The 16397-nt window shown below is 40.8% G+C and overlaps 1 protein-coding gene across 1 annotated transcript in view; it reads right to left on the bottom strand.

Moving 5' to 3' along the window:
• Positions 1 to 381: 381 nt before the first annotated feature.
• Positions 382 to 16397, bottom strand: part of LOC106873650 (uncharacterized) — a 39916-nt gene continuing 23900 nt past the window's right edge. The window contains exons 6-11 of the mRNA XM_089346497.1: positions 15384 to 15458; positions 13905 to 14019; positions 13252 to 13406; positions 12118 to 12220; positions 5422 to 7781; positions 382 to 1481 (exon numbers count right to left, since the gene is read on the bottom strand). Of these exons, the coding sequence (XP_089202623.1) occupies positions 6109 to 7781; positions 12118 to 12220; positions 13252 to 13406; positions 13905 to 14019; positions 15384 to 15458 (2121 nt within the window). The 3' untranslated portion in view covers positions 382 to 1481; positions 5422 to 6108. The remainder of the gene's footprint in view (positions 1482 to 5421; positions 7782 to 12117; positions 12221 to 13251; positions 13407 to 13904; positions 14020 to 15383; positions 15459 to 16397) is intronic.

The raw sequence follows: 16397 nt of genomic DNA, 5'->3' as shown, positions 1-16397 counted from the left end.
CATATATATAGATAGACATATAAGTATGTATGTATATATAGACATATGTATATATATATTTAGGTATGTATGTATACACACACATATACACGTGGGTGTATATATATGTGTACATACATACACACACACACACATGCGCGCGTGCATCTGTATGAATTCTTAAAACATTGTGACACTGCATTGATAATGGCCAGATACATCTATAAACTGCTTGCATGCAATAATAATAATAATAATAATAATAATAATAATAATAAATAATAATAATAATATTGTTCGAATTTTTAAAACAAAGAATAAATAAATTGAAATATATTTCCTGAACAGTTTTTGTAACATTGCAAGCAAGCTTTTACTATTTTGTGTTTGTGTGTTTGTATGTGTGTGTGTGTGTGTTCGTCTTGTTTTTCCTCTCTCTCTCTCTTTCTCTTCTTATAAAGAAGCGAACTATTTCTCTTCTGCAGCATAATGACATTGACATTAACAAGAGGCGTAAAAGGGTTTGAACGACGTAGAAATCTAAACAGAAGTAAATAGTCTCAAGGGAACTATTTTCACACACCAACTCTCTTATGGTCTTTTTTTTTAATAATACAGTCACTGTATTATTTTGTCTTTTATCTTTTACACTTGTTTCTAGTCATTGTACTGTGGCCATGCTGGGGCACTGCCTTGAATTAAACAAGTCAATACCAGTACTTTTTATTTGTTGTTTTTTAAAGTCTGGGACATATTCTATTGGTCTTTTTTTTCTGCCAAACCGCTACGTTATGGGGATGTTAACAAACCAACACTGGTTCTCAAACAGTGATAGAGAACAAACACAACATACACTCACACACACACGCATATATATATATATAGGGCTTCTACACAGTTTCTCCCCAACCAAATTCACTCAAGAGGCTTTGGTTGAGCCAAGGCTATAAGTAGAAGACACTGCCGCACTGTGAGACTGAACTCCGAATCAAATGGTTACAATGTAAGCTTCATAACCACACAAACAAGCCAATTATTATTATTATTATTATTATCATTGTTGTTGTTGTTATTATTTTCCATGGACCCCCACCCACCCAAATATTTAAGTTGGAAACAGAGAGTGGTGGAGGGTAAACAGAAAATTGCCCCAGGATGATGTAGAAAACCAAAAAAAACGACATTCTGTGATTAGAAAACAAAGGCTTGGAATTATGTTCTGAGGTGGTGGTCATGGTCGTGGTAGTGGTGGTGGTGGTGGGGCAACAACTTGAAGTTGCTGTACTTGTTGTTCTCCCCGACCCCACCCCTGTCAGTTTCCTTCTAGAAAGTTCTTCTCTCTGCTTGCACACACACACACACTGTTGCGGTTGCACCTGACAACGGTTGCATCCACTGCTATTGTTGCTGTTGTGGTTGTTGTTGTTGTTGGTGGTGGTGGTGGTGATGGTGTGATGGCTTGTCTTAACCAGAGGTGATGGTCATTGCTAGTTTCTTCTTGCCTGTTGAAGAGAAAATATTTATTTGTTAATTTTGAAATAATAATAATAATAATTATAATAATAATAATAATAATAATAATCCTTTCTGCTAAAGGTACAAGGCTGGAAATTTTGTAGGGAGGGGACTAGTTGATTACATCAACCCCCAGTACTCAACTGGTACTTGATTTATCAACCCCCGAAAGGATGAAAGGGAAAGTTGACCTTGGCAGGATTTGAACTCAGAACATAGCAACACACGAAATACCACTAAGCATTTTGTCCAGCATGCTAGTTATTCTGCTATCTCCCCAACTTCATAATAATAATAATAATAATAATAATACTAACATGAAGTAACAGAGAACTGGTATGAGCATGTACCAAGTAAAGTTATGGTAGGAAGATGGGACTATGATTTTTAGACGGATTGTGTAATTGAACACCGTCGAATAAGAGAGACAAATACTGTCGGATCATTGATGTAGCCACACCAAATGACATGTTGTGAGTAAAGAGGTTGAAAAAAATCACCAAGGACTCTGAAGTGAAAGTGGAAATGGCAAGACTGTATGGAATGCGAGAGGGTAATGTAAAAGTGATACCAGTGGTGATTGGAGCTCAGAGCTCAATTCCATTGAAACTTCAAAACTTCTTAAGGCAACTGGAAATCCCATGCAAGATTGATGTCTTGCAAAAAGCAGCCTTATTGGGCACAGCACACATCTTAACCCTTTCGTTACCATATTTCTGTTGAGATGCTCCGTGTTTCTTTTAATTAATTTTAAATGTAACAAAGAATTTAGTAAAATAACTTAGTTATCATTAAGCTGGTGTTAGAAATAAAAATAGTGACGAAGGTTTGGTGGAAGATTTTAATTCAAAACTTTAGAAAACAAGGTATTAGTACTACAGAACCAGAGGTGGTTTCAACCAGGTTGGTACAAAAAGGGTTAAAAATATCATGGTGACTTTAACCCTTTTGTTACCGTATTTCTGTTGAGATGTTCTGTGTTTCTTTCAATTAATTTTAAATATAACAAAGAATTTAGTAAAATAACTTAGTTATCATTAAGCTAGTGTTAGGAACATAAATTGTGACTGAGGTTTGGTGGAAGATTTTAAAAAGCTAGGATGGTCACAAGTGGAACGTCCACTGATCATGGGTCTATTGGATCAAGACTGACCTGGGGCTAAACAACAATAACCGCAAGAAAGGACACATTTGATAATGTAGTCCTAGATACATTGTCCCTGAATAAAAGACAGGATGGTCACAGTCGGAACATCTTTGATCACAGGTTGATTATAGGACTGACCCGGGGCTAATGAATAACAGCAATTACAAGATCCAACACAGCATATAGTTCTCGATATGGTATGTGTGAATAGACTGGATAGTCGTGGTTGGAACGCTTTTGATTACGGGGTATTGGCTCACACCTGAACGAACGACGAAACAACTGAGGTAGTGGTTGCAATTACCTCCCTTGAACCTGACAGTACTTTCAGTAGTTACCTCCCTTCGGAAAGAAAATTCAATTCTTGTAGAAAGAGAAATTTCCGAAAGAAACGGGAGGGATTTAGCTGATGTTTCTAGCTATAGAAAAGACCCAGGGGTGACGCTCAAAAATTATCTTTTATCTTTTTCTTGTTTCAATCATCTGATTTCGGCCATGCTGGGGCACATCTTGAAGGGTTTTTAAAGCCTCGTACTTATTCTATCGGTTTTTTTTTGTGCCTCCGTTCACGTCCCCGTTGTGGGAACGTAAATACACCAACACCAGTTGTCAAGCGGTGGGGTGGGTTGGGTTGAAAACACAGGCAGACACATACATCATCGTTTAACGTCCGCTTTCCATGCTAGCATGGGTTGGACGATTTGACTGAGGACTGGTGAAACCAGATGGCTACACCAAAGCCTTGTGAGTGGATTTTGTAGACGGAAACTGGAAGAAGCCCGTCGTATATATATATATATATATATATATATATATATATATATATGGTACTAGTACTCCATTGGTTATGACACCAAGGGTGCCAGTTGACCTGATATCAATGAAACAGCCTGCTCATGAAACTAATGTGCAAGTGGCTGAGTACTCCACAGACATGCTTACCCTTCATGTAACAAAGCCTTTAACATTCTTTTACTTGTTTCAGTCATTTGACTGCAGCCATGCTGGAGCACCGGCCTTTATGGTAACAAGTGTTAAAGTCTTGTCTCGAGGACTACACTTGTTGCTGCTTTGTCCCAAGTCAATCATAATCCTGTAGACCTATAACCAGAAGCGTTCCAGCTGTGACCATCCTGTCATTTATTCAGGTATACTTTAACTAATGTGTCCCTTCCGTGTTGGTTAACTTCAGATCAGTCCTGATCGAATAGACTTGCTTCGTCCTCACCTACATTGCTCAAAAGGTTTTGAAAACATTTATTCTATTTACAAATAACATTGCATCATACAAATTAAAATATTCAAATATAAATATATCATCATCATCATCATCGTTTAACGTCCGCTTTCTATGCTAGCATGGGTTGGACGATTTGACTGAGGACTGGTGGAGCCCGAAGCCTACACCAGGCTCCAATCTGATTTGGCAGAGTTTCTACAGCTGGATGCCCTTCCTAACACCAACCACTCTGAGAGTGTAGTAGGTGCTTTTATGTGTCACCCGCACGAAGACCAGTCAGGCGATACTGGCAACGGCCACGCTCAAAATGGTGTATTTTATGTGCCACCCGCACAAGAGCCAGTCCAGGGGCACTGGCAACGATCTCGCTCGAAAGTCTAGTATATTAAGATAGTGCTTTTAAACAAAAGGTGAATATATGTTAGTGTATTAAGATGGTGTGTTAAACATAACAAAAGATAAATATATATTGAAATCAGCATATTAAGACAGTGTTTGGGGCATCAGAAAAGATAAATATATATTGGGATATTTAGATGGTGTTTGGGATATCACAAAAGACAGATATATATTGGGATATTTACATGGTGTTTGGGACATCACAAAAGACAGATATATATTGGGATATTTACATGGTGTTTGGGACATCACAAAAGACAACTATACAAGATGGTGTTTGAAACAACATAATAGGTACTTTTGAATTAAATATTTAAAAAGTTTTATAATGAGAAAATTTTGTATCAGAAAAACCAGAGGTGATCCTAGGTAGGTTGAAACCAAAAGGGGTAACCGATAAATTGGTAATTCAACATTCCATGTTATCATAAATTAAATGGAAGATATTTTACATGCCTTCTTTACTATAAACAACACCAATAAGACGACGACGACAACAACAACAACAAACCGGGTGCACATGCACAAAAGATCAACATCTTACCTCCACCCGACAGCAGCATGATGAAACACGAGCCAAATGAAGAGTGTGTCTACATGCTAGAAACAACAGCTAACTCACACTAATGAAAAAAAAAAACACATCAATATACCCAAACCACCACCACCACCACCAATGGGAGTAACACATGGGAATTGTATTGTGGTAGACATGCACTGCCCGGGAGAAGGATGGGACGGGATGAGACAGGGTGGCCACAGCCAGGACACCTTTGATCACAGCTCTACTGGATCTGGGACAACCAGCCTGTGGCTAAACTACGACGACAATAACATGCTAGGGTGTACATGCTAGAGACAAACTGGTAGTAGTAGTAGTAGTAGTAGTAATAGTAGTAGTAATAGTAGTAGTAGTAGTAGTAGTAGTAGTAGTAGTAGTAGTAGTAAAGTGATCAACTAGCAACAGTTGTGAAGGTGAGGCTAGCATGCCGGTTCTTTTTAAATTCTTTTTCCTCTCGCAAGCATGAGAGTGAAAGAATGATATGAGAGAGGGAGAGAGAAAGAGGTGGGTGTTAGGAGAAGGAAAAAGAGAGAGAGATGCATAACAAGAAGAAAACCAATGCTTGTTGTGGTCACATACCTAGGAGACTGGTCAGTTGGTCTGTCTGTTTGTCAGTCAGTCGGTTGGTTGGTCTGTGGGTTGGTTGGTCCGTCTGTCTGGTTGGCCGGTTGGTTGTTGGTTGGTTGTTTTTTGTTTTGTTTTTATGGTCCTTTTTCTTTGTTGTTTTGTTTTGTTTTGTTTGGTCTATATTGTTTGTTGTTGTTTACGTCTTTTTTTTTTTTTTTAGTTTTGTTTTATGTTTGAAATTTCTTCTCTGTTTCTAGTGGCGAGGCGGGCGGGCGTGGGGGGGAGTGATGGGTGGTGAGAGGTGAAAGAAGGATGGTTGGTAGGTAGGGGAGAGAGAGAGAGAGAGAGAAGGAAAGAGTGAAAACAGGAAGAAAGAAAGAAAGAAAGAAAAAAAAAGAAAGTAAGAAGAAGAAGAAGGAAAGGGTAAAAAAAAAATCAGAGTGAAGTTTAATAAATATTAAAAACAAAAGTTAAATGTTTGTGTTTTGGAGGGGGAAAAAAAAAACGGTTTCCGGAATGATTCAAAGAATGATTCAATATACAAAAAAAAAAAAAAAAAAATTATTTAAAAAAAAAAAGATAAATATATGAAAATAAATAAATGAAAAAACTGTAGAATTTAGACCAGACAGAACTGGTCGTGACTGGACATGACTGGAATAGCCAGCTGAGTGACAAGAGTTCGTTAGTTTGGCTTAATTAGAGACGGCTTTCTCGTAGGGACAACATGTCTTCTTCAGATAATCTGTCGTGCGCCGCTAAATTGGTGGGTGATGTGGCGTCGCAGTTCATAGACAGCTCGTTTGGGGATTTTGGTGACGTTGCTTGCTTGTCTTCGGTGGTGGTCATGTTGTTGTTTATGGCTGTGGTAGTGGTGGTGGTGTTGTTGGTGTTGGGGGCTGTGTCAGTGGGGCTGTTGATGATAGCAGAGGCAGTGGGGTCGCCGACAGCAGTGGTGCTATTTGCGGCGGTGACGGAGATGGTGTTTTTAGTGCTGGTCGTCGTGGCGATGTCGTTAGTCGCGGTGGTCGAACGTAAACTGTCAACGGGTGTCCCTTCTACGATGTTCCACTGACCATCGAAAGAGTTATTGAATGTAGCCGAGTGGGGACGGTCTTCGGTCGGGGCGTCCCCAGACTCTGGTTTGTTCTTCCAGCTCGAACTCGACGTCGAGCTCGACATCGTCGTCGACATCACAGTCGTCTCCCCTGTTTCCATCGACCTCCTAATGATCGTTGTCGACGTCCTCTCTTCCTCTGTCGTACGGGTTTTCGTCCTCCTCGTTACAGTCGACTTTGACGAACTTGTCGACGACGAAGTCACGTTGCCGCTGTTGCTCCGCTGCCCAAAAGAAGTCAGAGTGGGACGCGTTCCGTGGGAGTCTCCGTCACTGCCGCCGCCCAGTGACAACACCCCTTTCGCCCCTCCCCCCTCCGAATGCACCAACTCAATCTTCACGGGTTTCGACCTCGACCTGGACTTTGACTTGGATTTCGGCTTTGGTTGTGCAACGTCAGACTGCATGCCACCTGCATGTGTTGCTGGACCCAAATGCGCTGGTTCAGAACGCGTCGGATCAGACTGTGATGTGTGACTAGTGGTTTGAGAATGGCTTTCTTCCGGCCGCACCTCGGTAGAATTGACTTCAGCCGGTGACTGGGGTTGAGGCATTGCCATCCGCACTTCTGGTGCAGCGACATCGGATGCATGACGGGCATTTGCAAGTGTTGGTTCGACCACGCCTTCTATGTGCAACAATGTCGCTGCTTCTGATGCTGTCACCACTTCTGCTTGTTCGTTCAAATGTATCGGAAGTACTCTAGCAGGTACGGCTTCCGAAACTGCTGCTGTGGAGGTATGTGTCACCTCGATTGCACGTGGGGCCATCATCTCTGGCCCGGCGAGCTTCTGCCGTATCTCTTCTGCAGGTACCAGGACGGACTTAGAATGCACCGGTGCCAGCGTCTCCTGCGCCTGTTGCTCCTCGTCGTGTGCAAACATCTCACCAGGAAGCTGTTCGACGCTTCTCTGACTCTCATCCTCCGTGCTTATCTGCGACGCGTACAACACATGCGAGTTGATATTGCTGTGCGCGTCGAGGTCGGCAGACCAGCGCTGAGGGTTACTGGTGGTGGTTGTGTTTGTTGTGGTGGAGGTGGCCGTGGCTGTCATTTGGCCGACCGTCGGAGAGGATGCTGAGATGGGCAGTGCCATCTTCGGTTGCGCTTTCTGTGTTGTCTCTGGAAGTTTCTGACTGCTGAGGAGCATCACGTTTCCCGGAGTCTGCTGCTGCTGGAGGAGGAGTTTGTTTTCACTGTCCTTCTTTGTCAGTTTGCCCAACAGCTTCTTCTTCTCTTTTTTGCCTTTCGTTGCTAAACGGTGGGGGAGGGAAAAGAAACGACGAAGAGAGACAGAAGGAAGTGCAGAAGAGGAAAGAGAGGAGAAGTGAGAGAGAAGGTGGGGTATATAAAGGCAGAGAGGGAGTGCGAGAAAGAGATGGAGAGACAGATAAAAAAAGGAAGAGAAAGAGAGGGAAGAATAAGAGTAGAGAGGGGGAGAGAAGAAAAATGAGAGAGAGTGGGGGTATATAAAGACAGTGAGGGAGAGTAAGAGAGAGTGAAATAGTAAAAGAGGAGGAGGAAGAGATAAAGAAAGAGAGAGAGAGAGTAAAAGGTGTATAAAGACAAAGAGAGAGTGAGAAAGAAAGATAAAAGGGGGAGAAGAGAGAGAGAGAGAGTGGCGGGAAAAAAGAATAGAGAAAGAGGAGGAAATGATAAGGAGAGAGAAGGAAAAGACAAAAAGGGAAGAGTAAATGAGAGGGAGAGGAGAAGAGATTGAGTAATAGGCAGAGAGATACAGAAGGCCACAAGAGAGGGGGGGGCAAGAAAAAAGAGAGAGAGAGAGAAATAAAAAAAGTAAGATTAAAAATTTTATATATAAATTTAACGAATATTTAAACAGGAAAAAGAATCACAATAATTACAAATTTTTTAATCATTTTTTTCTTTTTCTTTCAAATTTCAAAGAATATTCGTCCCCGATTTAGGTACGAGACCAGCCATTTTTAGAGGGGGGGGGGGGGGGATTAGTTGATACATAGAGACCCCAGTATTTGAATGGTACTCTATTTCGTCGCCCCCACCCCAGAAGGTAAAGTTGATTGGGTGTCATTTGAAGTCAGTGGTGGGTAAAACAGCTGATGCAAAATACTACAGGGCATTTTTGCTACCCCCATGGGCCCCGATGGAGATATAAGGCCAGTAAATTTTTAGAGAAGGGGGTGGGGGGAAGACAATTCAACTGACTGAAGTACTCAATTGGTACTTTATTGACCTAGAAGGGTGAAAAGCAACGTTGACCTCAGCAAGATTCGAACTCAGAATACAAAGATTCAGAAGAAATAATACTACAAGGCATTTTATCCAAGGAACTAATCAATCTGCCAGGCCACCTGTATTTATTGGTTTCCAATTTTGGCAGAAAACCAGAAACTTTGCAGAGTAAGGGTAGAAAACAGCCTTGTTAGGAACAGTAAGGATTCTAAGAAAGGGGTTAGAAAATCGAAGGAGAAAGAATGACCGAAAGGACCTTTTGGCCATTTGATATGGCTTGCTCTTTTGGTAGATTCGTTGGTATAACAGAGCAAAAGCATCTATGAAAATAATAACAGCAACAATCTCAAATTTGGGCTCAAGGACAGCAATATTGAGGGGAGGGGCTAAGTCGATTTCCTTGCCTCTAGTACATGACTGATATTTTAATGAGTCCAAAAGGATGAAAGACAAGGTTGACTTTGGTGGGATTTGAACCCAGAACATAAAGAGCTGGAAAAAAATGTACTTAAGTATTTTGTCCGATGCGGTAACCATTCTGCCAGCTCACCACTTTAATAATAATAACAATAATAATAACAACAATAATAATAATAATAATAATAATAATAATAATAATAATGGTTTTAAGTTTTGCCACAAGGCCAGCAATTTGGGGGCAGGGAGTAAGTTGATTACATTGACCCCAGGGTTCAACTGGTATTTATTTTATCGATCCCGAAAAGAGTAAAGGCGTAGTCGACCTCGGTGGAATTTGAACTCAGAACGTAACGACAGATAAAATACCACTAAGCATTATTATTATTATTATTATTGTTCTTAACATGGTACGCTAGCTGAATCATTAGTATGCTTAGCAGTATGCCTTTCATCTTCTCGGGGGTCAAAAGATTGTCCGTTATGTAAGCCTCCTCGAGGAATGTGAAGATGCAGACTGGAAAGTGGAGCATTTTCCAATCGAAGTCGGATGTAGAGGACTCGTAGGACACAATGTGAGGCAACTGTTGTTATCCTTAGGCCTAATTTATCGTAAAGTAAATACCACCATGACCGATGTCCAAACTACAGTGGAGAAGGCTAGCCACTGGATTTGGTTAAAAAGAGACAATGAGCGATGGCTAGAAGAATATTGAGCTTTCTTTTTAATAACCAGCCAGTACCGCCTGACTTGGCCTTCGTAGGATTTTCGAGCAAGATCGTTGCCAGTGCCCCTGGACTGGCTCTTGTTCGGGTGGCACATAAAATACACCATTTCGAGCGTGGCCGTTGCCAGTACCGCCTGACTGGCCTTCGTGCGGGTGACACGTAAAAGCACCCACTACACTCTCTGAGTGGTTGGCATTAGGAAGGGCATCCAGCTGTAGAAACTCTGCCAAATTAGATTGGAGCCTGGTGTAGCCATCTGGTTTCACCCGTCCTCAGTCAAATCGTCCAACCCATGCTAGCATGGAAGGCGGACGTTAAACGATGATGATGATGATGATGATCTAGCAAGTGGGGCCTCATCAGAGAGGGAGGGCAAAATGATGCCATCAAGAGGTAGGCCCTGAAACGGTGCACATTCTCTCCTGATGACCCCATACACTTGCTAGCTTCCGGTATCCGGAATTCTTGACTGGTAGCACTTGTACGTGCAAGTTCTTTGCAAAACATATGTACCAACTGAACACTCAGGTTTACGGCATCAACTAAATCTTCCCCTGAAAATTTGCGAGCCTTGTGCTAAATTTTAAAACCATTATTTTCACTAGCAGCACAATTTCTTACTTACAATTTGGCAAGATCAAAATGCAATTAAATGAACCGAAAATTAAAAGACCAAGAATTTTTTTTACTAGTTTTGTAAAATTTTTGCTTTATTTTATGGAATATTTGATTTCGCTGTGTTTGATTTTTTTAATTCAGAAAAGCATTAAGAAAAGTGGAAAAGGAATCAAATATTTATATATATATATATATATATATATATCTTATCTCATTATTATTCAAAATTTTAATTTCTTCTTTCGTTTTCCAATGGGGTGGATGGATGGATGGATGGGTAGGAGGGTGTTCATAACGCTTATGTTGTTGTTGTTGTTGTAGTCCCTTTTGCTTTCCACTGTTGTTGTTGTTGTTGCCAATTGGATATTTTCTTTCTCAATAGTGGGCGGACAGGTTGGGGGGACGAGAAGTATGGTGGGACAGGGAGAGAAACTGTGAGGAGGGGAGGGCGAATGGGAAAAGGAATTTTAATTTAAGATGAAGACATGTTTTTGCAACAACAAAAAAAAAATCAAAACAAAAATAATAGACAAATGAATAGAAATGAAATAAAAAAATATACAAAAAACATGTATTTACACGTGTGTGTGTGTGTATGTGTATATATATATATCATCATCATCGTCATCATCATAGTTTAATGTCCTTCTTCCATGCTGGCATGGGTGTTAACTGCACAATCATGCATGCACACATACAAACACATATACAAATGCATGCACACACACATATATACATACATACACCCACATGTATATAGAGATATATAGATATGTACATATATATATATATATATACACGCTGACCAAAACATTCAATTTTTTTTCTCCGTGCTTTTCTCCATATTCTTTCTGTTGAAGAGCATAGCTCGAAACATTAAAAACTTTCTGTATTCCAGAGCGTTAAACTAATACATCCTTTTGTTGTCTACACCACCTGTCCTCGTCTGTTGTTTTTTTCGTAAATTCTCCCATATATATATATATATATATGTGTGTGTGTGTGTCTGTATATGCATACATGAAGGTTCGTGGCCTAGTGGTAAGGCTGTTGCACCCATGATTGTAAGATCGTGGTTTCAATTCCTGGACCGGGCGACGCGTTGTGTTCTTGAGCAAAACACTTCATTTCAAGATGCTCCAGTAACCCCTTTCAATCAGGGGATAGTGTTGGCCTGCTTGCCTAGCCAGCAGGGTGGCGTCATTTGAAGACTAAAACAATGCAAAAAAAAGTGCATTGTGACCAGCAATGTGTAACAGTATCTGATAGCCTGGTCAGCCACGTGATTATGTGGTATGTGCATACCAATGCATGAGTGTGTGTGTGTATGTGTGTGTGTGTGTAAGCAATATCATCCAATGATAAATTAAAAGTTTAAAGCAACAGTAATGGAAAACACATTTAAAAATTAACTGTAGAAGCTAATTAAAATCAGAAAGCAATTAATTAAAAATATGTCTGAAAAAAAAAAACGAAAAAAAAATTATTGTTTTCATGAAAGCCCATCGGGAAATAAAAAGAGCGAAGGGAGATGAGGTGAGAGAAGGAGGGAATGCAAGATGATGGGGTGGGGGAGTGGAGGAAAGTTACAAAGTAGGTTTGTCCTTCTTGCCTGAGGCTTCTTTCAGTGCTTTCTCGCGGAGGTTTCGTCGTTTCGTAATCTGTCGCTGGTGTTCTTTCTCCATATCTTTCTCGTCGATATTGAGCTTGAGAGACTGTGAAAGAAGGAGAGAGAGAAAGAGAAAGACGGAGAATTTGACAAATTAAAGTGAAATGAAATGAAAATGAAACAAACATCAGAGATGCTTTGCCCCATACAGAAACAGCAGGGGCTTTTTACAAGCTCTTCTAATTCCACTGCAATGTTGGAAACCTTCCCCTATCATCAGCAGGTATCTCAAGGTCACAACATCTTGACCCTTAGCCTGGATGCTTCTTTAAAGGTACATATGTACACACACACACACACATATACGGTCAGGGCTTAAAATTTGGAACATTTTTTTTCCAAAAATTAAAATTGTTATGCCCAAGTAGAATTCGATATAAATAACTAGAGTGTAGAGGTACAATGATGGACACTCAGAAAGTTTGCCTGGCGTGCCAAGGATCAACTTGAATAATATCAGGGCTATCCGAAGTACCACTTTCACACCTGCAAAATGTACGAAGGACATTTTTAACTGATGCTCCATCAAACCATCTACTTTTATTCTTGCCGCCCGTTTCGTTGAATGTTGTGCTCTCTTGATGCCACTTACTTAACTCCCGTTTCACTAATAATCTTGTCATCACGCACACCACTTCTCTTCCCATCACCTACATACCACTCCCTCTCCCCACTCACACACCATCAAGTGTTCCAGTTGATTCCTGAAATTGATGTGCAAGCGGCTGAACACTCCACAGACACGTGTGCCCATAACGTACTTCTCAGGGAGATTCAGGATGACACAGAACATGACAAGGCTGGCTCTTTTGAATTACATTGTTGCCAGCTGAGTGGACTGGAGTATTGTGAAATAAAGTGTCTTGCTCAAGAACACAATGCATCACCGGTAACTGAGCTCACAACTTTATGATCTTAAGCCAAATAAGCTACTAAACAAATAACAACAGATGGATTGTGGTTCACTACAGCCGTTTCAGACATATTTTATTGATGAACAGAAAAGTAGAAGATAAAAGATATATATATATAGAGATAGAGAGAGAGAGAGAGAGATAAAAAAAGCAAAGTACAAACCTCTCTAGCGATGAAATCTCCGTCGATCATTTGGTGGGGGATGTGTTTTAATTTATCCATCGTCTCGTACAATGATGGACACTCAGAAAGTTTGCCTGGCGTGCCAAGGGTCAACTTGAATAATATCAGGGCTATCCGAAACATCACTTTCACACCTGCAAAAAGTACAAAGGACACTTTTGACTGATGCCTCCATCAAACCACCTAATTTTATTCTTGCCACCTGTTTCGTTGAATGTTATTCTCTTGCTGCCACTTACTTAACTCCCGTTTCACTAATAATCTTGTCATCACGCACACCACTTCTCTTCCCATCACCTACATGCCACTCCCCCCACTCACACATCATCCACCTCACCCTACACATGCTACCCATTTTACTGCCCCCCCCCACACACACACACAACCACCAGTTCTGATATTAGACATGCTGCCAGCTGTCAGTCTCTCTCTTTGTCTGTCTGTCTGTCTGTGTCTCTCCCGTCTGTCTGTCAGTCCCTCTCTCTGTCTATCTCTTTGTCGCTCTCTCTCTCTCTCTCTCTGTTTGTGTGTCTGTCAGAAAGAGAGAGAGAGAGAAATTATGCAGTTCATTGTGTTTTTCCAGGAGACATATGGTGTAGCATAACAAGCAAATAGGTTGTGGGATTACTGACCTTCACAGAAAAACATGTCCCACACACGTAGAACAGCTGTCCAAGGCAATGTCCGACTGAATATACACATGAACCATTCTGTCATATATAATATTGGTTCAATTCTTTGTTTTTTCTGAAATTAAATGGAAGGCAAAAGACAAACCTGTAAAGATACATTTTATATCCTGGATAAATAGTTTAATGAAGCAGGGGGAAAGAGAGCATTCACACGATGCCCTACGATTACTGTTACACGAGGTTAAACACTCTCTGCCAATGGTTCACAGTGAACTGCTAACCATCAATTGCTCCATGCATTATCTTGTAGCTTTGAGATTTCAATGATGTGATTGTTTGTTTTTAGAATGACATTGTAGGGTAAGTGTGAGAGTTTGGATATGACCAGTTTGAACGTAAAATGGGAAGAATATCATGGCCAGATGTGCTCGGTTTAAGATGCTAAAAGGAGAAATAATTTGAATCATGATGCACCTCAATTGTCTCCCTTTAAGCAATGAACTTCGTGTTGCATCAAATTTTTTTTTTTTTCTAAGGCTTAGTACACAAGTGAACAATCAGGTTCACACGAGCCTAGCTACAAGGAGAGTCAGTCTTTTTTAGGGATATTTTAGAAGGCACTTTCATCGTTTAACGTCCGCTTTCCATGCTAGCATGGGTTGGACAGCACTTTGTTTCTTATTTTTGTGTGTTTTTCGTTTTTTTTTTTTTTTTGGGGTAGGAATTCTATATATGGATTATGATAATGCAGCGAGCTGGCAGAAACGTTAGCACACGGGGCGAAATGCTTTGCGGTATTTCGTCTGTCTTTACATTCTGAGTTTGGATTCTGCCGAGGTAGACTTTGCCTTTCATCCTTTCAGAGTCGATTAAATAAGTACCAGGTACACACTGGGGTCGATATAATCGACTTAATCCCTTTGTCTGTCCTTGTTTGTTCTCTTTATGTCTAGCCCCTTGTGGGCATTAAAGAAATAAGAAACGTTGGCACACCAGGTGAAATGCTTCGCGGTATTTCGGCAGTCTATACGTTCTGAGTTCGAATTCCGCCGAGGTCGTCTTTGCTTTACATCCTTTTAGGGTCGATAAATTAAGTACCAGTAGCGCACTGGGGTCGATGTAATAGACTGGCCCCATTCCCCCAAAATTTCGGGCCTTGTGCCTAGAGTAGAAAAGTATATACGGATTAAACAGAAGAGGCAAGAGACAGGCCCAAACACAGTCACGCACCCCCAGGTGGCACAAACAATCTAAACCATGGTGTGTGTTACAGTGTTCCTGCATGAAACGGTTTTCTGAAATGATATACAAGCATGGCCACAGAGAACTGACTGAATCCAGTTGAATTTAAAAAAAGGAGAAGCACAGACCTGGTGAGAAAGACACATTACGTTATGTACCATGTTGAAAAGATGGAGATTGCATGAAAGGTGAAGGTAAAGAATGGGATGACAAAAAATGAATATGATTGATACTCACCAAATGTTTATAAATTAAAGGGGAAGATTTTTTCAAAAGCCCAAACAGAACATCACCGTCGATATGTACTGCTTCCTGCAATGATAGAAAAATAAATATGTATTTATGTATGTATGCATATATGTTGCCAGTACCGTGTGACTGGCCTTCGTGCTGGTGGCACGTAGAAGCATCCACTACACTCACGGAGTGGTTGGCGTTAGGAAGGGCATCCAGCTGTAGAAACTCTGCCAAATCAGATTGGAGCCTGGTGTAGCCATCTGGTTCACCAGTCCTCATCCAAATCGTCCAACCCATGCTAGCATGGAAGGCGGACGTTAAATGATGATGATATATATATATATATATCGGAGTGGTTAGCGTTAGGAAGGGCATCCAGCTGTAGAAACTCTGCCAAATCAGATTGGAGCCTGGTGTAGCCATCTGGTTCACCAGTCCTCATCCAAATCGTCCAACCCATGCTAGCATGGAAGGCGGACGTTAAATGATGATGATATATATATATACATATATATATATATATATATATATCGGAGTGGTTAGCGTTAGGAAGGGCATCCAGCTGTAGAAACTCTGCCAAATCAGATTGGAGCCTGGTGTAGCCATCTGGTTCACCAGTCCTCATCCAAATCGTCCAACCCATGCTAGCATGGAAGGCGGACGTTAAATGATGATGATATATATATATACATATATATATATATATATATATATCGGAGTGGTTAGCGTTAGGAAGGGCATCCAGCTGTAGAAACTCAGCCAAATCAGATTGGAGCCTGGTGCAGCCATCTGGTTCACCAGTCCTCATCCAAATCGTCCAACCCATGCTAGCATGGAAGGCGGACGTTAAATGATGATGATATATATATATACATATATATATATATATATATATATATATATATATCGGAGTGGTTAGCGTTAGGAAGGGCATCCAGCTGTAGAAACTCAGCCAAATCAGATTGGAGCCTGGTGTAGCCATCTGGTTCACCAGTCCTCATCCAAATCGTCCAA

The sequence above is a fragment of the Octopus bimaculoides genome, chromosome 30, assembly GCF_046866305.1.
Source record: "Octopus bimaculoides isolate indiv1 chromosome 30, ASM4686630v1, whole genome shotgun sequence".
Lineage (NCBI taxonomy): Eukaryota > Metazoa > Mollusca > Cephalopoda > Octopoda > Octopodidae > Octopus > Octopus bimaculoides.
Note: the sequence above shows the minus strand (reverse complement) of the source record. Positions and strands in the feature narration are given on the sequence as shown.